Source organism: Haliotis rubra, unplaced genomic scaffold, assembly GCF_003918875.1.
Source record: "Haliotis rubra isolate DU_JTF1 unplaced genomic scaffold, ASM391887v1 Scf1090, whole genome shotgun sequence".
In the NCBI taxonomy this organism is placed as follows: domain Eukaryota; kingdom Metazoa; phylum Mollusca; class Gastropoda; order Lepetellida; family Haliotidae; genus Haliotis; species Haliotis rubra.
In genome coordinates this window covers 88,510-113,080 of record NW_025764993.1, presented here as the reverse complement: position 1 = coordinate 113,080, position 24,571 = coordinate 88,510, and the positions used below count along the sequence as shown (strand labels likewise).

General features: G+C 39.8%; 1 protein-coding gene and 1 long non-coding RNA gene across 2 annotated transcripts; one reads left to right on the top strand and one right to left on the bottom strand.

The window, feature by feature from the left end:
• The first annotated feature begins 2,739 nt into the window (after window positions 1–2,739).
• LOC124283237 (uncharacterized protein F54H12.2-like) lies at window positions 2,740–3,678 on the top strand. Its single transcript, XM_046719271.1, has one exon. The coding sequence runs from the start codon at window positions 2,740–2,742 to the stop codon at window positions 3,676–3,678; it is 939 nt and encodes a 312-aa protein (XP_046575227.1).
• Window positions 3,679–4,922: 1,244 nt separating this feature from the next.
• LOC124283214 lies at window positions 4,923–22,528 on the bottom strand. Its single transcript, XR_006900313.1, has 3 exons — window positions 22,516–22,528; window positions 5,675–5,746; window positions 4,923–4,978 (listed from the first exon to the last, which is right to left on the bottom strand). It is a non-coding gene; the product is annotated as an uncharacterized LOC124283214 (long non-coding RNA).
• Window positions 22,529–24,571: the final 2,043 nt, after the last annotated feature.

Below are 24,571 nucleotides of genomic sequence, written 5' to 3'. Positions count from 1 at the left end.
AGGATGTGGGGGAGTGTGGTTGGTTGGGGGTTTGGTGGGTGTGGGGGCAGTTTGGAACAGGGTTGTTTGGGTGGCTTGGGTGGGGTGGTGTTGGGAAGAGGAGTAGTGGTTTTTGATTGGTTGGGGATTTGGAGGTGGGTACCTTGGTGGTGGGTTGGGGTTTGGGTTTGGATGGTTTGGGGCAGGGGTGATTGGGGAGGTTTGGCTGGTGGGGGAGGGATGGTGGTTGGGAGGGAGGTAGGGATGGAGGTTGGCGGGGTTTATGGGATTTGGTAGGGCGGATGGGGGCATGGTAGGAAGGGGTGGAGGTGTTGGAGGACGAGGAGATGTTTGAGGGAGAGGAGGATGAAACTGATAGTAGTAGGAGTAGTTATTTTGTAGTTGTAAGTTGCAGGTTTGGGCAGGTCAGTTTGTTTGGAGGTGCTTGTTGATTTTAATATTTGTGTCTGTTTTATGGGGCAAGTGTTTTGATTGGCAGAGTGTCCTTGTATTTGGCAGTGTATGCAATATGTAGGGTGTGGGTGCATTCTGTAATGTCATGCATGTCTGACCCGCATTTTGGACAAAGTGAGTAGTTTTTGCAGTTGTCTGTGGTGTGATTGTATTGCATGCAGTTTTTACATTGTGTGGGGTTTTTGCGGATGGGGTGAACTTTGTAGTTTAATGCGCCAAATGTGATGTAGGTTGGTAGGGTGGTTGATTGAAATGTGAGGAAGGTTATCTGGGTATTGGGGTTGTTTGCGGATGGTTGTTTTGTGTTTATTGTTTTGTAGTCTGTGATTTTGGGTTGGTTTGTGATGGTATTTGCAATGTGTATGTATTCTTGAATGTCTGTTGGTGTTTCCCTGTTGTCGATGTGAATGACCCCCTGTGATTGTGTCTGCCACCTAGGTTTCTCCCATTTTATTGTATTTTATTTGTAGAACGCAACCACTACCCACCTTAAATAGTCAACAGAACCATCGAATCAACGCTTTCACCTCCTGCCAAAAGATCTAAACCAGAATCAGCCCCCATCAAGATATCCATTCCCTACATTGGTAAACCATCACACCAATCAGCCGACTCCTGAAACAACAGGCAGGCATGGACACAACCTTCTCAGCGTCCTCCAGCCTCAACAACCTCCTCCATGCCAACGGAAGAAAACAACCCACCGTCAACAACAACAACCCGAAATGTGTTATTTATAAAATAAACTGTGATTGTGGCCAATGCTACATAGGTGAAACATCCCGACCCTTCAACACCCGAGTCAAAGAACATCGCACCTCTGTTGCTAATTCCGACACCAAATCAGCTGTCTCTGACCACATCAAAGTTTACCCCAATCATCAAATAGAGTGGTCCGACATCACCATTCTCGCCAACAACCAAACGAACTTCACTAAACGCAAGCTCACAGAAGCCATTCACATCAAACGCCACAAGCCCACCATCAACCGTGACCAAGGATACTTCATTCCATTAGCTTATGATCCACTCCTCCACCAAGCCCAATCTATTTTATAAACATCGCATCTATTGTATAAACATCTCATTGTAACTACATCTCTGGCTTCCATTCACTATCCTTTGTGTACTCACTGGCTTCATCAGCTTACTGCTTAGCCAATCATGGCAATTATGTTGTTTTCTTTGTCTATTATGTTGTTTCATTGTTATATACAGTATATATATGCAGCTCCTACACTTCATGTATCACTCTTGCTTGACAACGGTACAAGAATCTGTATCGAAACGTCGCACTCACGAAATAAAGAAGTTGTTATCCATAAAACTTGTTCTATATTTTACATCTCAACTTCTAAAATGCCACTCAAACAAGTAATACCAAGTTACCTTTGTTAAGATGCATTGACCCGAGGAATGGTCCCAACTTTTCCTTTGCCAATGAATACAATATCCACGTAATGGTCAAAGTGTCACCCGACATTGAAATCTGTATAAAAGCCAGCAATGGAATACCATTGTCATTCTTGAAAGAGGAGACTCATGCAACACTTCACTTGAGACGTTATCCCTTTGCTGATTGAACATGGGTTCCCTCCCTCTGTATATCCCTGATTATAGCAAATGGCAGAATTACTTCAAAAAACACATGACAGGTACTTCTCGTGTTGTTAAAGGAAAAACTGCCCCCAAAGTTATTCCATCTCTCCGACCTGTTGCTCAAAAATCGAACCGCAGATGACTTCAGAACCACAAAGTGTGGTGGAGAGAGCAGATGCCAAAGAGAAGCGTCATAGATCTTTAAAAAGAGCTGCAGGTGAACAGGTTGTCACAGCCAGGAAGATACGTCAGACAGGCAACATTCCCTGCAAGACAGCTAAAGTACTCAACCCTTGAAAGAAAACGACATCTTCAAGTGTTGAACGACATGTCTTTATTGAATAGCAAAGATTTTGAAGAATTGATTCCGGGGTCATTAATCCTATTTACTCTGCCACCATATCAGACCAGCATCCAACAACACTATTTTGTAGATGTACGCCCGCTCAGTCAAATTAATGACTCCTCCCCACTGGAATTTCACATATCTAATTCGGGCAGCCATTACATCGATTTGTAGCGAACAAGATTGCATATGAAACTCAAAGTCACTCATTCAGATGGCACAGTATTGGATAATGATGAACACGTGGCAATCTGTTTATGCAGGCGTTATTTCCTCAAGTTTTAGTGCATATGCAGAACTAATTGGCGTCTTCGACTAACAATCATTATGCTTACAAGAGCATGATGAAGACATTGCTTAACTATGGAGCCGATGCCAAAAACTCCCAAATGACATCACAGCTGTTTTACAAAGATGAGGGTGGAAATAATAGTGCCATTGAATCAACCAATTCTGTCACTGGAACCAATGATGGTTTGACTGCACATGGTAATTTTACCAAGAAAAGCAAAGAACTGACCATGTCTGGACCTTTGTATGAAGATGTGTTTGGTATGAAAAGACATTTGATCAATGGAGTAGATTTGACTTTGAAACTGAACAGATCATCACCTGCTTTTTGTTTGATGAGTGGTAAAGCTAAACAAGAGTATACCATTGAGCTACTCGATGCATATCTCCAAATATGCAAACTCAAAGTCAACCCGGCACTGATCCTAGCTCACAACACCCTGTTCCAAAATAACTCCTATGCACTCTATCCTCTCACTAAGTCTGAGGTCAAGGTCAACAGCATCCCCGTTTCTCAACTGACACGCACCATTGATAATGTGTCCAACCCCATTGCTAATTGCTACATCGTTGGCTTTGTGGAAAGCAAGAGTTTGAATGGGGCATATGATGGGAATCCTTTCAACTTTCAATCAAGCATGCTCAAAACTGTCAGCTTCTATGTGAATGGTGTCAGTGTACCTGGTCGTCCAACCCGTGCTGATGATGTGAACAGCTATGTTAACATGTTTGATGGTGCCGGACTTTGGAGAGAAAATCGAGGAAACTGTATTTCTAGAGAAGAGTTTTTGTTAGGAAATGCACTGTTTGTCTTCGAGCTGGAAGAGGTGTGTGGAGAATCTGAATACCTCAATCTGGTGAAATCTGGAAATGTGCCGTTGGAAATTGAGTTCAAAACTGCACTAGCCCAAACCTTGAGCTGCATCATTCTCAGTGAAAGAAACTCCATCATAGAAATCGATCAGGCTCGAAACGTCTTTATCAAGTAAAGACAGAGGTGAAAGCTTCGCAGTTGATGTGTGCCCTTCAGTGTGATTCAACCCTACAGAGACATGTCTTGGAAGTATATGCCAGAGATATGCTTCCTATAATCACGCCTTTCATGCAAAGACAAGGTGTAGAACTTATTGTGATTTGTGTAATTGATCACTATTTAAAGGTTTTTGCTGGTTCTTACTTACGTAACAATCACCAGTTACAATCTGTAGATTCAAATGTCTGTGGGTTCTATTGTTTGTACTATGTCTTATGTAAAATTAAAGCACATCAGAGTCTAAACCATATACTTCATCAGTTTGATATATATACTTCTTGTGGAATGACACCTTTGTATCTGAATATATTTGTAATTATTTCGAATACTGTACTCTTTCTTGTCTTGTAATTGATGCTATTTATGTATGTACTAGAAGAAAAAATTAGTGTAGACGAGATTATGCTTGTGTTGTGTATAAATACCTTTGTATCATGATATTTAGTGTAGTTCTGTGCTAAAGAGCAATCTGGATCGACATGGAAGAATGAGTGTTACAATTTCAAACTCCCACCACAATATCGGTTGTGGGTGGTTCTTCATGTGGAAAAACATTTTGGGTTGCACGACTCTTAAAACGAGCTGGTAGCATGTTCGATCCACCACCCAACCTGATTGTGTATTGCTATGCTGTGCGACAGGATGTCTACAGCGAACTTGAGAGGGTGATTCCCAACATTCGATTTAAAGATGCACTACCTACGGAAGAGGAGTTAAAATCATATTCCTCAGAATCTGATAAACGGTGTGTACTGGTAGTAGATGACTTCATGCAGGACATTTGTAAGAACCCTCTGTTTTTACATCTTTACACCACACAGTCAGCCTTTCCTAAAGGCGAATGTAACAGAACCATGTCTTTAAACACCCATTACTTTGTTCTGTTATCTAACCCACGTTCAGCGCATGAATACAAAATTTTGGCATCGCAAATATTTCCAGGACAGAGCAAATATTTTACGGAGTCCTTACAAGATGCAGTGGGGAGAAATAAATATGGGTATCTTGTTTTGGATGCTTCACCCTATGCTGATGAACCCTATGGACGTTTTCGCACAAACATATTCCCTGATGAAGCATGTGCAGTCTACTTACCGCAGTCATAGAATTATGCCCAAGATGATATATATCCGTCTCTCTATGAGTGTTTTCATCATTTCACTTTCATCACTATAACTGAACAGAACCATGGATGAGTGTGGACGCTTCAATGATGTGTTCCCAGATTGTGTTGAAATAGAGACTCACACTGAGAGCTATGGATAAAAGTTTAGTGACAAACTGAAGTCATTCAGCAAATGGCCTGTTCAAATGGAGCAGTCGCCAAAAGCCATGGATGAAGCAGGATTTATTTACACAGGACAATATGATAAAGTCTACTGCTTCAAATGCAAGCTTTGCGTACATCAATGGTTACCTGATGATGATCCCACGACCAGACACTTCAGACTGTCTCCTCACTGTAGCTATATGCGCATGGGGTCTGAACCCAAGAAAGGTTAGAAAGTAATAAAATCCTGTTGACTATGCTATACTTGTACATTCGAAAGTGGCACATCGAACATTCAACATCACATCACATCACATCACATCATGAGTGAACTACTAGAAAAAACATTAGAATTTTCTTCTGATGTTGGAGCAAGCCGGTGTTGGACAAAGAAAGGCTTTGTTAATACAAGCGTCACATGGACAGTTTATGTCGGTGATTACTCTTATATTTAACATTCTGCGAGGAATCATACCTCTACCAGATAGTGATAAAATACGACTGACACGCTACAAGAAGTGCATTCGATCTTTAGCCAGCAAGACAGTTAGCAACCACGAGAAACGTGAGCTGATTCTGATGCATCATTCGGTTCTACCCATTTGCATAAGATCGTATCAAGCATACCTCTCATCGATTCACTTTGAACAAGCCTATGGTTCTTCTGAACAGAGAGACCTACCAGAGGTTGATGAACAATCAAGAAGAACAGATTCCTCCTCAGACAGTGAATCAGACACCGATTCAGGATCATCTGACAACGAAACAAGATCTGAAGATTATGAATCATAATAATGGATCTAGTAACAGCGGTGATGAAGAAACACCTGCATCTGTTGTGAAGCATACCATAGACATCATGCTTCATCGGCAAGGTAATGACTTTGTGGATATTTATGAAAGAAAACATTCTAAACAGACAAATAGGACTGACAGAAGATTTACAACTTTTGTTACCTAATGGTGAGGTGTTGCATGGTTCGAACATAGTAGACTTGATCCGCTGTGTTATCATGAAAGCAGGTGTTAAAAGTCACTGTCCAGTAGGATATAGGGACTTTTATTAACTTTAAGACATTCACATAATCCTAAACATCTCATGAAAAGCAGACAAAAGAAAGACAAAAAGAAGAAAACTGTAAATACTTTAAATTTAAAACGCAAAGATTCTGATGGTGCGCCTGGTACAGCACAAGTAAGGGCAATCGATCCTTTTTAATGTAAATCCATCACTCTATACATATTATGTACAAGGAAATAAAAATGGATTACTGAATGAATAGTTTGTCTTGTTTATGGCAAACTCATGTTGAGTTTGGTGAGCATCTCCAGTCTCTCTTTTCCTATGTTGGATAGCAAACCAGAATTCAATAATCAATGTTTTCATAACATACGGTACGTCTGTCATGTAAGTCTAGTCTGAGTTGTGTACGTTGCTGTCGTGCTCTTTCTAAAATGTTCTGATGAGGTATTCCACTCAGAGCGTCCTCAAAATAGAGGTCCACCTTTTCAGCACTATCCATCATCACACACTGGTGGTGAATTTGTGAGGGATGATCAATTTCACATCCATAACAATTGTCTTGACACAGTTTTGTTATTCTTCTCTGGAGTTCATTCAGGTAGAGAGTTTCCAGAATGGTCTCAAACTTCCGTCGATTTTGTCTCAAGTCACGTGCACGCTCAAGAGACTGTGTTGTGGTGGAAATTTCATGCACTTCCACAGGATATACAGTGTTTGCAGTGATAACACCTCACTTCATTTTTCGTTGTAGAACCCCCTGTGCTGCTTGATAAGCTGCCATACGTGTTCGTCTTAAGGTCTGACCTTCACGCAGCGTTTCACCATTGACATTGATCAACCTGTATTCATATCTCTGGATATCCATTTTGATACTGAAAATGAACAAATGAATAAATTAATAATTAAATAAATAGATAGATAAATGAACAAAAAAATATATGGTGAATGAGTAAATGAAGTACATACCGGCTGACTACTGTTTTCCTGTGAAGATGTCTTCACATACATAGGGAGTATATATAAAGTTTTACTTCGGTGAATATCCATATGGGACGCTGTGAATAGCATCATCTAACAGATACCGCTTGTCGGTGTCAATGCCACTTTGCTTTGTCTCTCAGTGTACAAAGTGTTATTGTGTGATCGAATCAAGTGAAAGGAACAACTGAACCTCTTCTGATCAAATAATGATTGTTTATACAGATCATGTCTGAGATGACAGATTTCTTAATGCCTTTGGCTGTGTTTTTTTCGATGACGTTTTTTGATTTTTGCATCAGGAAAGAGTACATTTTGCTTTTTAACCCTACAAACTCTAATATGGTGCTCCCACCTGCTTCATCTTTCATTTTACCAGTCACCTTGCGATTTTTATCCGAATATAACCCTTTGAGGTCATCAGGTGCATAGTTTGAAGTGTCAAACAAATGCAAATTGAGTTTCATGAACACATAAGGATCCAAAAGGAGCTCATCTGGAGGTGCATGTACATGCATTAACAAACTGTGCGTGTCCGTCATCAAAAGGTCAAGTCTTTCTGGTCCATACTGTCTTTGTATGACATCATAAAAAATGGAGTAAATTTCATATTTGGCTAAATCCAAGATGGTGAATCCAACTGCAATGGGCTGATCTAAATGTTCGGATAATTTCTACCACAGTCACGTCTTCTGAAAATATTTTGACCTGCTTGAAGTTACTTTTAGTTGAACATTTTCGAAGTTTGGACCTCTGCGTCACCAACTGAGCTGTTTTATGTTTTCGTTTATTCACGCAGGACCGTCCAAACACACAATTGTTCATGAGTTTATACCGATCTTTATCACATTCATCCTTGGCATTTGCGGGTTAGCCAAATTAAGATCAATGTGAGGTTTCAACCATGCTCCTTGTCTAAATTTGAGCACTCTGTGTATTTTTGTACATATCAATCCATGTCTCAGATACAGCTGCAAAGTTTTGAAGTGAACCACGTAGTGGGAACGATCTTTCAGAGTAGTGAAAAGTTTTTACACGATTTCTTGGAACGTTAACGCGATGATTTTTCCTGGTGAGCAGGTGAAAACTCATCGAAGGGAACATCATCATGAGTAGGAGCCATTGGAAAAGCGGCACGAGCTTTGTGTATCTGTTTGGGGTACAACAAATCCACTTCAAGGATGTAGCCTGTATCTCCTTGTGTACCTACAGTTGTCCAGTCAATGCTGTCATACTCCTCAGAACTGATGAACTGATAGTTTCCAATGGGGAGGGGTTGTAGCATGACAGTTGCATAGAGGGAGTTAATATCAAAGTAGAGAAGAAAGGAGGTGTCTATCATAATATCACAATCTGATATGCAGGTGCTAACAATCATCACCTATTTCTCGCTAATCATAGACACCCAACCACGAATGGAATTTTCAATAACATTGTAAGTGTCCACATTAGTGAACAGATCAGGATTGGCATCTGTGATTTTCATGGCAGCATCCAGACAGAACCCCGACATTGAGTAATAATGACAAATGTCAGACAAAGAACTAAAGAACTGAAGAAGGATTCTTGGGAAGGTAAACAAACCTCATTCAATTTTTCCCAGTCATCCATGTATTCATAAGGAAAGGGAAGTTTCCTTGTTAACATGTTTCCATGATGGGGAAAGTGTTCTTTCAAATAGACAAATGAATCTACACCTTTGTTCAATTTGTTTTGAGTCAGTGCATCTAATGAACTTTGCAGAAATTTGTAACTATCCAAAAAGACAAAATTGTTATCTACTGTCAAAGACAGAAACTGTTCCAAATTGTGAGGGATGACTGTAATGTCTCTGTCGCCAAAGTGTTGTGCTACTTCCAGTATTAAGTGAGAATCATAACGTTCAGAGTTATGAAGCATGACAACCACTTTCTTGCTTAACTGAAAATTCAGGTTACATCTATTATGCAAGACTTGTCGAAAACGTCCTGTCAGGTGGTCATGGTCTAACACTCGGTCAGTACTCAAAAGTTCACCACACAAACCACAATGAGTAGCATTGGCGATAGTTATCTTATCTTGTTCACACAGTTCCATTGGTTTGATAGAATCCAACAAAGCCTAGATGTTATCATATTCCCTTAAAATACTTTCAATAAAATGTTCAGCCGCCTGTTCTCCTACATAGGTTTGTACAGGTTTAGAGTACTGCTCCTCCGTGCACACCACTTTGTAGGCATAAGCACAAGGTACATGCTTATTTAGTCGTGAACTACCTGGGTTGCTTTCTGGAATGAGCAAGGACTCCAAATCAGCTTTGATAACAACTTGGCTCTTTCTGTTTTGCTTTGGGAACGCAAGCCAAACTGATACACAGCATCCTCCGGATTAGGCATAATGACTCTTTGTGCCTTGTCATAACAGTAGTCTTTATGCTTATCCAAGCATTGTTGTGATGTATAACACCAAAGACATTTTCGGCAGATGAACTGAGTGCGGTTATTACATTGCTTGTTACTGACTAACCCACTTACACTGGTAATGAGACACTAATGTGTATTTGGTTTAACGTCTACGTCCATGGGCTCATATTCTTTTAACCCTGAGATTTCTTCAAAATCATCTGATTCAATTTCTTGTGAAAGCAACAAAAAATCAATCTTTCTGTTTTCATCTACATCTAGCAGATTGCTGATGTACATGGGATACAAAGTATTATCTTCAAATCCATACACATTGATACTCATCTTATTGACTTCTTCAAATCGTGGAATTTGTTTTAAAATCATTGGAAAAATAAATCCTTCTAAATTCAATCTGTTTAAATAAGGATGATAATGCGCTTCACTTTTTTGTTATGAGAAGCCGGAAACAGTTTTGCTAAAATGCTGTAGACAAAACAAAGGTTATCATCATTTTTGATGTTGATAATACTTTTGGATTTCTTAACAAGAGTTTGTGGGAGTGGAATATAACTTCCGCCTTTAAAAGGTTGAAACTTTACCACAGTGAGTTTCAAATTTACAATAACTGAGATATTCAAACCAGAATGAACCCCCTCTTAATCATCCAGCCTCTGAAGCATCTTGTGCACGGCTTCAAGATACTGTTCATTTAAGTCACCTCCCTCTGTAGCTATAGTCATGACACTTCTGAAATAAGCCTCATGGTAACTTGTACTATGATCTTCACGATTAGGTTTAACCATTCTTATATGGAGGCACAACCCCCATTTCACTGCTCTTTTCTCACGAATTTCATCCTCAATTGTATCAATAACCTGACTTTGTTCATTGATCATGAAATTCAGTGGATCCGCGCTATTCCGTCCTCAAAGTCATAGTCTCTAACATCTCCCTGTAAGGACTGTCTCGAACATGATCCCGAGGTCTTATCGGATGGAGGAGGGGTGTTCGGTGGAGGAGAAGTTGGAGATGGAGGAACAGATACCGTGGCCGTTTTAGCCTTTTCACTACCTTTACCTTTACCACCGCCTGTCATGTCATGGTCAGTTTTATGTTTGTGCATTCTTAACGCTTTAGAGGTTGGGAAAGATTGATGGCAAGTTTGACATATATGTTCATCAGCGACAGATGTCGCACAGTTATATGAATGCCATTGATAACTGGATTCACTGCTAAAGTGTTCAAAGCAATGCGGACATTGATGACAATAGACAACATTTTTGGAACAACTTTTGACATGGCGTTTTAAACTGTCTTTCCGATTAAAGGTTCGATGACAATGGTCGTAGGTAAACAATGTGTTCACTTGTCCACAATGTCTCTGATGTCTTAACAAATGACATTTTTGTTTGAAACAATGGCCGCAAATTTCACATTGGAAGACAGGGCATGTAGTTTGCTCAGACATTTTGTTCTACTAGTACATGTTTTTTCTTGAAAACTTCTGCTTTGTTTATCTCAAATAATAAAAGTTATGATAGAACGTTTCTAACAATGATATGGCTTAAAATGATAAAAGAAAAAAACAATGATAAAATATTCTGATTGTTACTTACTTGTCTGTTGCTTGCACGTCCGCTGTTAGAAAAAACAAAACGTCCTAACACTCTTAAGACAAGAATGCTTTCCGAGACTGACTCAACTCTGTTGATGGTCTGTTAAAGTGTGTTTCCAGTTGTACATAACCCTATCATTTTATTCCTCAAAAAAGAGTGCTGCATCACGGTTACTCGCTTCTTGTCTGTAAGTCGGTGTGGGTAGCTCGGTACATGTAGGCGTATTGATGGAACGTGTTTTGGAATGAAAGAGGTGTGTGTCTAGGTTCACGTTTGAAAAGTGACGTGTCTCAACCTTAGTCACATTTCTTTTTCTACAAGTCAGTGAGGTGGGTTGGTAGTAGTGGCTAACTGTGGTTGGACATGACCAGGTACTGCACATTTTGTGCTAAATCATGATGTGTTATACATACAGCTTTCACCAGAGAACAGTTACGAAGTCTGCTCACTTCTGACATTGCAGTTCATTCGACTTACCAAGCTGAAATCATGGCTGATTCAGTTAATGTTCAGTTTGCAGACAAACACTTTTTGTCTATCAATTTGTTTAATGGAACTGTGTACATTCACCTTAAGAACTGGAATGCTAGACAACAGAGAAAGAGCATATCTATGACATTAGATGTCTTCAATCAACTTTTGACTGATGCACCCCGTTACGTGCAACAGGCTGAAAATATTGCGCTAACGACGGATGAACTACTAGACATCGCTCCCATCCCGGAAATTGATACACCTGACGAGATTCAACATGCATCAACACCGCTACTGATGCCACCACCTCCCACACCGACAACAACACCGGATATGAGAATGACCAGCATCCCCACCATGTCAATGAAACAAACTGGGGGAGTTACTCCAATGGTTGGGAAAGCAACCACCATCAGAAGCATGCCATATGGTCTTGGTAAGTGATGCATCAGTTTGATAATGTACAAATACTAAAATGCTGAAAATTATTCTTTACCGGCAAGCTGTCAAGGAAGTGAGGTAAAATAATGTATGCGTAAGCCATCATATCAATGAAGTGATACAAAACTGTACCGCAAGCTACCAACAGGGTGAAATGTTCTAAAATATTTTATATCGTAAGCTAACAACTGAGTGAAGTGTCGTAAATTATGTGTATCGTACGGTATCAACTCAATGACGTGATGTAACTGTACCTCAAACTATTCTGTGCTTGGAAGGTTCTTACAGTCTGTTAACGCAATTTTCATTGATGTTGTACAAAATCACTGTAAGGTGCTATTTAAGTGTCCAATTCTGTCTCCTTGATTTATCTTGATATCATCGTTTTCCATCTAGTTTCTACGTGTTTACTCTCATTGGAGGAAAAATAAACTACTCATTGCTGTAGAGACGTTATCCCTCACTTTCCATTAAGTGATCTAATGTTCATTTATTTAACAGCACACAAAAGTAAATCAGAAGTGTCAGACCCAACTTGTGGAGATTTCTAAAGATAATACGCTCACACCGAATGAATAAATACAAATAACATCCGTATTGTTGTTGTTATCCTTACACCATGCTTCAAGAACACTAGAATTACGGTTTGCTTAGACGGAGTCACAGTGTTTGTGTATTTTACGGTGTGGTAGTTAACGTGTCTTGTAAGTGTGTCGTAGTGAGAGTTCGAATCCGATCGGAACCGTTAAGAACATATCCCCATTTAGATTATAAGACTCTTTGACTAAGTTCTGCACAACCGGAGGGGAGGTTCAGGGAAGGACACGTGCAAGAGCGAGGTAGTCATGTCGCCCTGCATTGGTTATCGACACGAGTGTTAAATAGTGTCAGATAGTGAGAGTTCAGGGTGGTGTCACGTGACACTTTCCCCTTCGGATGAGAGGCTCGTGTAAACAGCTGGCGGACGAGTCGCGTAGCAGTGTGAACAGTTAGGTTTGTTGAGAAATGTAGTCGTTTGGAAACATTAAGTGGTGACAGGTGGTGTTTTCTACGTTTTCAGCCTTAAGAATATTATGAAGTATTCTGTGCACGGAGTATATGCGTAAATGTCGTGTTCATTGTCTGAGAGTAACAGTGTGCGTAGTCACAGGATTATTCAACCCACTCAGGATGACCCACTGCAGCCTACAGACACACGATCTTTCCCGACGGTAAGACCGTATATGGCACAGTGAACACATAGGCTTGCTGGCGACAGTGGTGACGTAGTTCTATCTTTAGCTGTATAACATCACAGTGACGCTGGTTGGGGGTTAAAACTAGGTTATACAATTAATGTTAATGTATTACTTCAAGAGTATGCTTGCAAAATATATCAGTCACTTAGACTTAAACGTACCATCACATAGACAACGTGATCAAATCAGGAGACCGAAACGCATGACTTACACGGTTTGGGGATACCATTCCGCTCAACGCAAACAGCATCAAACAAATCATTTTTTGCTTGAATGAAAGGTTAATTCGAGTTATTTCCTATTATACCATAAACATTTTGTTTGACTGTTTTCAACCAAGGGGCGGTGGGGTAGCCTAGTGGTTAAAGCGTTGGCTCGTCACGCCGACGAAGACACGGGTTCGAATCCCCACTTGGGTAAAATGTGTGAAGCCCATTTCTGGTGCTCCCGCCGTGATGTTGCTGGTATATTGCTAAAAGCGGCGTAAAACCAAACTCATTCTGTCAGTCAGTTTTCAATCAACCAATGAAATACGACCCACGTACACGCGCGGGAATAATGCAAGTGAAAACAGCAACAATGTAACACATGATGTTCAAAGATCAAAGAAAGTGGCGACACACAGTCTCGTGTCGGCGACAAGAAAGGAATGTGGGTGAGGGATATTGCACGTACACATTCTGGTTAAACACAAAACGATTTTCATACCTTACAAACAGGAGGAAACTTTCATTAAAAGTACGTCAATCTCCGACTTCGTCAAGATAAATGTTAAACCTCCGTGGCACAATAGGACAACACCAGAAAAATGTCTTTTTGGAAAATGTTGGAAAGAATTTTTTTAAAATTTATACCAATAGTGACAACCTCACTTACTCTTGCCCGTTTCAAATATTTTCCTAAATAATTATAAACGATTTCGGCAGAAAATTTATTTAAAATAATAGTTTCAAATGGTGATGTTTTTTCCGAAATTTGCAAACTCCATTCATCTGAATGATAAATTGTATCAATACTATTCATTGCTGGTGTGTACCCTGTCGTGAGTGGGTAAGTCTGATGAGGGGCAAATGTGTGTGTGTGTGTGTGTGTATGTGTGTACACGTTGCGAACAATGGCTGTGTGAGTCGGGTGATCACGTGTTTCCTCGGAGAAACGTCTCGCAACCACCTTTCATATATCGTTTTAGATTACTTCACGGGTAACTGCAGAGATGCCGTCCATCTTAATAAGACATTATGATGCTAGTAGTACTCATTTAAAACGTACATACGTTTTAAAACTTGTGCAGAATAAGTTTTAAGTTACATTAGTTTAACAATGTGTTTAGGTACGATATGGATGAGATATTGTCAAAGGACCTTTAAATCTTAACACCTTAAAGTAATACGCATGATTTAATTTAAATGTGGACGGTAACCTGTTACAATATATTAACCCTAAGTTCACGGCGGTATTTTCCTGCATCTTAGCAATAATAGTATATAGCAATAAATGTGAAATTTATCCTACACTATCGCGATGTGGGTAATATAAAAAGTGTGAGAGAAAGAACACTTTTGTGAATTTTCTCGTTCTCAGTACTCGCCTAGTATACGGTACACCAGATCATTATCTGAGCGGTTTATTACACCTATCAAGATGTATACATTTGTGAATATCACCTTTGTTCAAGACAATCGCATGAACATAATTATAAACCACTTATCAGACAGATAAGTAATCTGTATCACATGATAGATAATACGTGATTGTGATAACATATGTGATGATCGAAGTTGATGCAAAGTACTTGCGTGTTAGGTTCTGCAGCTTTTCAACAGATCACTAATCACGCGGCTTAAAATTTATTGTTAGGAACAAAATCTCCCTCAGTTTGCTAGTGAACTCACTATCACATATGTATAAAGACAATGTACGTTTCAAACGAATACAGTTCTCGTTTTAGCCTAACTGCTATAATTCTATCTAACGACCCATCACTTGATACACCACTCACATAATAACAAATTTCAATAAGAGTGGAAACATTGAGGATACCTGTACATGATAGTCCTTTTGACGAGGTAAAGTGCACAAGATGATTAAACAAAAAAGAGATAGAGTACTGAAACATCTACTCTATGTAAATAATGAATATACTTACCTTCTATAAGTTATATTTAAATTCTTCTTTGAATCGGTGAAACTCCACAATAGCATCGGCTTTAATCAGATATTCAACAATAGTTTTCATGTCATCGATATCCAATATGACAAAAGAGCTAGTGTCTGTCTTTTGAATGGAAAGTGATTCAAACAGTCGATCGAAAGTGAAATGAAAGTTTTTTATAATATGACTCAACAAACAACACGTGGTTACGTTGTATGTCTTAGATTTAAAATTTCTAGCTTCTCGGAAAAAGTCGATAAATAACGCTTTTAATTTTGAAACTGTTTCAAAATCTAAAATAAAATCCGAAGCGTTATTATTATTTCCAATTTTAAGTTCGTACTCTGTTTTTGTAGCATTAAATGTAACGCGAAGACCCATTACATGAAATATTCCAACTAAATCCGTTGCGTACAGTGGTGCGCTTTAAGTTGTAAACGAATTTTGCAAACGCTTAAATGTGTTAAAAGCTATTGCTGATGTGGCACCTATGCATACTTAAACGAACTGTCGGAGTACTAACAATTTCTTTTCATCACCAATTCTACTGAAACGTATCGGGGAGGGGTCTTGTGCATCTCAGTTCTATAGACAGTAATACAAAGCGAACCTTCTTGACCTACAGATCAAGCTATTTGTCAGCACTTTGACACAATAGGATAATGAGAAAACCGGTGCATGAACGTGATACAGCGTTTCTCTTTCCTGATGCCACAAGGCGTATTTCAGTGCACGAAATTACTACCACGAGATGGAGCGTGATGGACTAGAGCGTGCATGTATCTTGAAACAAAATCGCTAGATGTTTTAGTCTATTCTGGAAACTCGCCCCAGCCAACAACAAACCGAGAAACTTTAGCACCTCGTGGGTTTCAATTAGTCACTCATTCCAGTTCACCACCACCAGTGTAGATGTTATCCCTCCGCGAGTGATAGGACAATAACGGCTATGGGTGCCTGATAGAAGTCTAACAATGACAAAGGTTAACCTTGGGTTTTAGATACATAACGAGATAATTCTGTGTGTCAGTCCTCTCGTTGTATGATTTGTTGATCTTGGTAAGAGGAGTAAACTCGGATAATTATTCAGATGAAGACGAAGTTAGTCAAGTTTTGTCAGTCATCAATTATCACGCCGACGCCACCTAGACACCGCCTATGCATCCACTTTCAACATTTACCACTGAGAATCATCGAGTCACGCCGTCCTTTCATAGCTGTTCTATATATAGAGTACACCATGCATTGAGTATCAAATATAGCGGGAAACGTCCATTCATGATAGATAATTTTATCATTAAAATCAATCATTAACTTCTTAATGAAGAAGACATTGTGTATCACTACGCTTAATGAAGCTGGGTGTGGGATTACTAGCTAATTACTGTATTGTGAGACTATCTTAGGATGAAATGTGGGATGTGGGGTGTCACCCTTTCTTAACTGTTCCATATGAAGCTGGTGTTGGATTACTAGCTAATTACTGTATTGTGAGACTATTTTAGGAAGAAATGTGGGATGTGGAATAAAATGTGGGAAGTGGGGTCACTAGGTAGTTACTGTATTGTGAGACTATTTTAGGAAGAAATGTGGGTGTGGGATAAAATGTGGATGTGGGATTGCTAGCTCATTGCTGTATTGAAAGACTATTTTAGGATGTAATGTGGGATGTGGGATTACTGGTTATTGGTTCCATTGTTTTTGCTAATTGGAGCATGAAATGTGAGATTTTTTTAGGGTGGGACGTGGGATGTGGGATTTCTGGTCATTGGTTCCATTGGTTTTGCTAATTGGAGCATGAAATGAGTGATTTTTTTGGTGGGTGTGATGTGTGATGTGGGATCGTGTGTGCTGTAGAATGAGGGATGTGGGATCGTCTGTGCTGTAGAATGAAATTTATGTCTACTTATAATGTCTCATAAAGAAGTTTTAGTTCATTTCGTATTTCTATTCAATCAGTTATTATACAGTTATTACTATCTATCTATCCTTATCCCTCTTCTTTGGGGGTTCACCTGGCTTTGGTCAGTCCATAACCTTGTTGGTTTGACGGTGTTTTCAACCTATGACGGTGGGGTGAATGTCCAGTGTCGTGCATTCCAATAATTTGCCATCTTCTTACTTCTGGTAGTTTCCTTCGTCTCATTGTAACAGATACTGTTAAAATCATTAAGAAGTTTTGGCGTTTTATACATTTAGCTGCATTGATGTTAATAGTGCTTTTTGAGACAATCTTGGGTAGTGTGCTTCAACAGCATATTGAGATGCCTTTTGACGATTGATTTAACCAAACCCCTTAAACAACATTGAAAGGAAATACAGTTCAAATAATAGTTATCGTTACAATTCAAGATTTATCAGCAACAAGATTTATGAGTCAGTAACTAAAAATATGTTAGGGGGATTGTTGTAACCAGGTTACTTGGGGACTAAATCGTCCATTTTGAATTTATAATGAGACACCTGGACACCTGGTGTGTCTATTTTTAGATGGTGAATCTTTGTCTCAGGTCTATAGTGAGAACTATGGTGTGAACATCTGGTGTGTCTATTTTTAGAATAATAAAAGGTCCCCCCGAACAGCCCTCCATACACAGTTTCAGTCACTACACCTAGTGATTACACATTGTGGATATACTACCAGTGTTCCTTTTGCAACCCTAGTGACTACAGTTACTGGGTGTAAAGCCATTCTTGGTTTAGACGTTGTACTGTGCGGACGTGTTGCCATTGGTCTGGGATATCATGGATGTGTGTGGACATTACCCACTCGACAAGACAATCGATTGCTGTGCAATCAAGACTGAATGGACTTCATTCCAGAAAAGACTCGATTCGTTTAAAGACTGGCCAGTGCAGATGAAACAGAGTCCTGGTCACATGGCTCAGGCAGGATTTGTGTACTTAATCAGAGGGACGCTTGCAAAGTGTTTTCAATGTGGTCTCGTTCTCAAGAACTGGGAAGTAGATGATGATCCTGGGCCGAACATGAAAAATGGTCTCCAGATTGTCCGTATTTGGCCCTGGTGGGAATACCTCGGAAAGAGGTGACCCGTTAGGTAGTCATGTGGATTTGCAACCAAGAGTGTGATGTAAAATGTGTGACTATTGGAAATAAATCAATGTTAAGAGTATGTCTGCCTTGGTTGTCTATGTATAGTATAAATAGAGGTTGACTCAAATACTAATCTCACTGAGATCCCATCCATGATAAGAGTTTGTTTGCTAGAAATAGTATGGCTAGGTACGTGTTGAAACATTACAAATTTTTAAGGTTCATGTTAATGTTTCAAGACATTGAGGAGATTCGACAAGACATCTTAGAAATGAACAGAGAACAGATTCTTGCCATCAATGGTATTATCAATAGGTTATTAAAGGGAAGATTACCAGTGAGTCTATATGAAAGGCGTCGTTTCCTGAGGAAAAATGATAGAAATAACTATCTAGCGGTGTTACGAAGATTAGTTCACCCCCTGTGGACGACAGACAGTAGGTGGAAGACTCTTTTTGCCAGTAACATGCCAATCGTAGCATTTGTTTTGAAACCACAGTTTGTCAATGCACTTAGAGATGAGGCCATTCAAAATGCCTGGTTGTATGATAGAGCATCGGCTTAGTATGTTTGGTACACCCGGTTTAGTTTGTCATAGTACTGCATCCGAACCATCCTGGCAGCGATGTTGAAAGCTACACCACGCCCAAGGTCAATGAAGATATCTATATAACAGGCCACAAGGGCTATCTAGCTTCATTTAGCCGTGGACCAGTGACAGTGACGCATCACCTCAGGCCGTTTTCATCATGAATAATCCACGATACAAACAAATGGACACGATTTTACATGCTCAGGGCTGAAGGGAAAGGAGACCCTTATCATTCTATAACACGTGGAGGAGAAAAATCTGCCATGTTGTCTGTCGATCGATATTTGGAACTGTATGATCCAGAGTGGAAGAAAGACAAACAAAAACCAGAAACCACAGAGCAACCTAAGATTAATTTCGTTACCCCTACTCAACAAGTGGTTGAACAAGCTAAAGCCAGGTTGAAGAGAGAAAGGGAAAGTGCCATCAATAGGGAAAACACAAAGCGAATGAAAACATATTTTTAAATAGAGACGAAAGGCTAAATGTATCATTTGTAGTAGGACTGTTGACGTGTGAACATCATTATGCATCCCTGTCCCATATGCTCCAAACAATATGTTTGGGCTCATGACTTGTCCCGTCATATTCGAACAAAACATCCAAAAGATATCAAGCAGCAGAAGCAGCAGCAGCAGCAGCCGTCACCACCACCACCACCACCACTACAGCAGCAGCAGCAGCAGCAGCCGTCACCACCACCACCACCACTACAGCAGCAGCAGCAGCAGCAGCAGCAGCAGCAGCAACAACCACATTCATCAGAAAGTATTACCCAGTCATTGGAAGAATGTAGATTGATTCACCCCTTCACCATGATCGTCTCAGGGCCAACCTCCTGTGGGAAAACCTACTTAGTGAAACAGATTCTAGAAAGGATGAACATTAAACCTTATCCTGAACGTATTATATGGCTCTACAAACGATGGCAGCCCTTGTATAATGCCATTCAAACCCATGTTTACCCTTATGTGGAATTTCATCAAGGCATTCCTTCTGATCTCGAAAAGGATGCATTTCTGGACCCCAGTGTGGTGAACGTGGTTATCCTCGATGACTTAATGTCGACAGCGAGCAAAGCCCCACGCATTACAGATCTGTTTACGGAAGGAAGTCATCATCGTAATCTCTCAGTGATCGCCTTGAACCAGAATTTGTATTTCAGTAAGGATCCCACACAACGAAGAAACTGTCATTATCTGCTTCTGTTCAACAACCCTATCGATCAACAACCCATCATGACTTTGGCGAGGCAAATGTATCCAGGTAACACAGACCATTTCATGGAGCCGTTTCAAAGGGCTACCCAGAAGCCTTATGGCTACTTGTTGGTTGATCTAAAACCCCAAACACCTCCCCATATGCGACTTTGTCCCAATGCATTCAGTTTAAAAGGGCACCTCCAAGCCAGGACAATTCAGTCCGAGTTAGATGTTCAGCGTGAGCAGACGTGTGAAGAAACCTCTCAACCATGCCATCTTGTGATGCCTGTGGACTCTGTGTTTTCAAGATGTGCAAGATTTGCAAAAACACAGAAGAAACTGGTGTCCCGAAAAGTCTGCAGTGGGTCCTCCTGGGATACCCCAAGTGAAAAGGCAGTGGGAGGAAGACAACAACTTCTCACCTGTGAAGAGACCACGTCCTCTGGTGGACTGTGACTATTGTGGTCAAGTGTTTAGCACTAACCATAACTTACAAAGACATTTACACGATAAACAATGTCCTGAAATGGAAAATGAGGACGATGATGTTGAATCATTAAGCGATGTCACACACAACAGGAAAAATAAGATGGTTGATCTTGAAGAGCAAGGTATAAGACAAATGTATTCACGTACGCGTGAGCTGAATAAAGACTTTTTGGATGAGAAACGACAGCTGTACATAAAAGAGGGTTTAAACGAAGACATGATTCAAGCCAAACTGAACAAATTGATCTGGAACACGTTTAAAGAGACGTATGCCCGATTTATTACTTATCTGTACCATATGCAGGATGGTCCAAAGACACAAGGAATACTGAAACGAGTAAAAGACACAAATAATATGTATCATGAAGTGATTTCAAAATTGTACCAATATAAGTCTTGGGTCGAAGGCATGACCGAAGATGAAGACATAACATCTGATGAAGAGAGTGAAGGACAGGTGGATGATGATGAAGGGTAATAAGACAACAGATGTAAAGTAGGCATTTGGGAGAGCTCCTATCCCAATGTCTACACATTTGAAACGGAGCTAATAAACAATGAAATCTGTATATCTCTCTTGTTTCTTAATGTATTGTACCTCTGGGTTAAAAGATAAACATTATGCACAGACCACCGCAATAGAGAACTGCTGAGAGTGTACTAAACTCACTGAATGTATTGCTGGAGGACTGACATAAGACAACTGTTGTACAATTCTTGGTTTTTATAATACCAATGTCAACCCTATTTCACCGAATCCACGTATTCCTAACCTCCTCATACTATTATCAGACATACAAGTTTCAGTTTAATCGTCATTCCTGTTGATTGAATACAAGATAACAACTGTTTCAGTTCATGGTATTGAAGATAGCAACTGTTACAGTTCATTGTATTGAATACAACAACAATTTTAATGATCTGTAATGAATATACATATATATATAAACGGTTTATAAATACATAAGCTATTACACTAGTGTTGTAAAGCCATTTTTGGTCTCCCAAGCCGTTTTGGACATGTAGCCGGTTTGGACATGTAGCCATTTTGAGTCAGAACCGTTTGCGAACCGGTTTGATAGACCCTTTTGCGATCCAGTTTGACAGAACCGGTTTTAGGCAGGGGCTGTTGGCGCCAAGCTTGAATGCTCTTTGTTCACTGCCATGTGCAGCCGGTATGTTGTGTTGTGCGTGTTTAGGTATTCTGGCGGTTTCATGACCGTTTAAAACAGCACAGTAGGTGTGGAATTTATGTGATGGATCATTCTCTATTCTAATTTGTGAGTATTTTGCGTATGAACGTATTGTGTGTGAATAATGTTGTTGACGACAGTATCGTGAGTACACATGTTAACAATGCGAGTACATGTACACACTAAAATTGGTTTTATGCAAGCTATAGTTTAGAAAAAACGATGAATCTAGGGAAAGGTTCTGATTATGATTGGACTGTGTTTATTGTGTTGAGATTTAAAGATTCATGGTAAACGGGAGTCATGTGTAATCAACTTTCTATCGGTCGTATCCTGTGTGTGTGTATCAGGCTGTGTTTATTCATGTGATTGTGTGTGAGGTTTTTAAAGTAGGCTCATGGCATATGTGAGTCATGTGTAATCAACTTTCTATAGGTTGTATTCTGTGTGTGTATCGGGCTGTATTTATTCATATGATTACGTGGGATTTTTAAAGTAAGTTCATGGTGACTCGTTCTACATGGGATATTTTGGTGAGAAGCATGCTGTGTGTGATTTCGCTATGAGTTTCAACATTTTACTCAGTTTTTTTCATCGGCGGGCATGGCTAGGACTTTGTTATTTGTTTAAATCTCTTTATTTATCATTTGTTTTCAAAATGGCGGCGGGGGACGCGATCTATGACCTGGTTTCTTCAATGGGCGTGAAGGCCGTCATGCTTCTCGGTTCATTGAACGTAGGGAGAGGCAATGTTATGGTAGAATGAACATGGCACACCTCACTCTCGAGGCGGTCGCAAATTAAAAGAAAGTATTAACATGGACACTCGGTAACATGTATTTGAAGTTATTTTATTTTTCACTCCATTATACGCTTGTTTTCTTAATCTTCATGCTTGGGTGGGATAGGGGATTCCCTTCCCGTAAACATAGCTTTGAATGGCTGTAGGTCGGACTTACGGGTGGGCAAATGAGTCATTCATTGTTGGAGTACAGTATGAATCAATCTGTTTCTTCACATGAATGGGTTACTTGTTCCAACCCCTCTAAACATCTAGATTTACCATCACTGTTTGCCTCAACAATGGATATGATGAACAGAGGTAAGTTGACTTCATGTACATTTTATCCCCAACACTCGTTCAATCTGATGATGTAAATCTTAATCTGTGTTACAATGTATTCTGTGTTACAATGTAAGGACTGAAGGTAGGACGTTGTATACATTTGAATTTCACATTTTAATAGTTACAGTTAGTCAGAAGGGAATTGATACTGTGATAACGGGCGCTCGCTTTGAGATAAAAGAGAAATACACTGGTAGTATAATGTGTAGTGACTCCATTGTATAATCCAAAGATGTTTTGTAATCCAGTGAGAAATATACACAATGTTTAATTACTCCAGAGATGTGTAGTTGAGAGGCTGAGCTATTGAAAATATATATCCAGTGAATCACACAGTATAATCCAAGGTTGTTTAGTAATCCAGTGCACACAGTATAATCCAATAAGACTGGTATGGAGTATATCCACAATGTGTAATCACTAGGTGTAGTGACTGAAACTGTGTATGGAGGGCTGTTCGGGGGGGACCTTTTATTATTCTAAAAATAGACACACCAGATGTTCACACCATAGTTCTCACTATAGACCTGAGACAAAGATTCACCATCTAAAAATAGACACACCAGGTGTCCAGGTGTCTCATTATAAATTCAAAATGGACGATTTAGTCCCCAAGTAACCTGGTTACAACAGGGGATGTTTAGTTAAGTTCCATGTGTCTACCTATATTTTTCGTGATTGTTTTGATCAACTCAGTCTTGGCATGGGTTCAATTGATGTACTGTCTGACAGTTGACAGACACCTGCAGGTGCAAAATAAGCAGTCCCCGAAGTTAGGTTGACAGACTACATGTATATAGCTTTATATATTCAGCCCTACCCAATAAATGCACGCTGTAAAATGTACTTTAAACGTCAACATTGCAACAAAATCAACATGTCAAATATGTCCGAATTGAGGAGAAAATACCCTCAGCGTGCAATGGGCACCCACATCTAAATCCGTTCAAGTTCAATGAAACGACACATAAATAGTGTGATTAAACACACCCTGCTTCCAGGTAAGCGACAACTCTCCGGTACACAGAAAGTCGCTCATACTGTTAATGTAGCAGCAGTACACATCTGTGTAAAACATAACAATGATATTTGTATCTCGTTTGTATTTCTATTTACCGACAATTTCTGTTTACCGACTAAAGCAGGACAGTATGTGTTACCAGCATCATTCATTGCACGTTACCGACATCCAGACTTTTGAGATACCGACATCCTCGCGTGTATACACGTGGAAGACTGCTAATTCGAAGGGAATAATCGCCAAGCGATCTTGTCTAACGCCATGTTGTGATGCTGGTAACGTGCGTTACCAGCATCACCTTATAGGTACAGTGAGATTGGCAACTGTCGAGGGAAGTAACACCTACGTTAATATTTCCACATGATGATGAGAATGTAGGACGTATGGATTAAGATGACAAAAAGTTCCATCTAGAGACATTGCCCGTACTCAGGCGTCGAACGCACTTAAGGCTCGAGCTTTTCACCAGCTAAAGTTTTCAGTGTTAATATGTTCTTTCTGCCGTGAAACATTTAGTTGCAACTACTATTCCTGGTAGAATCACCAAAAGGGGATATAGTGGGTATGACACTCTGTGTGTACAGCTTCCTCTGC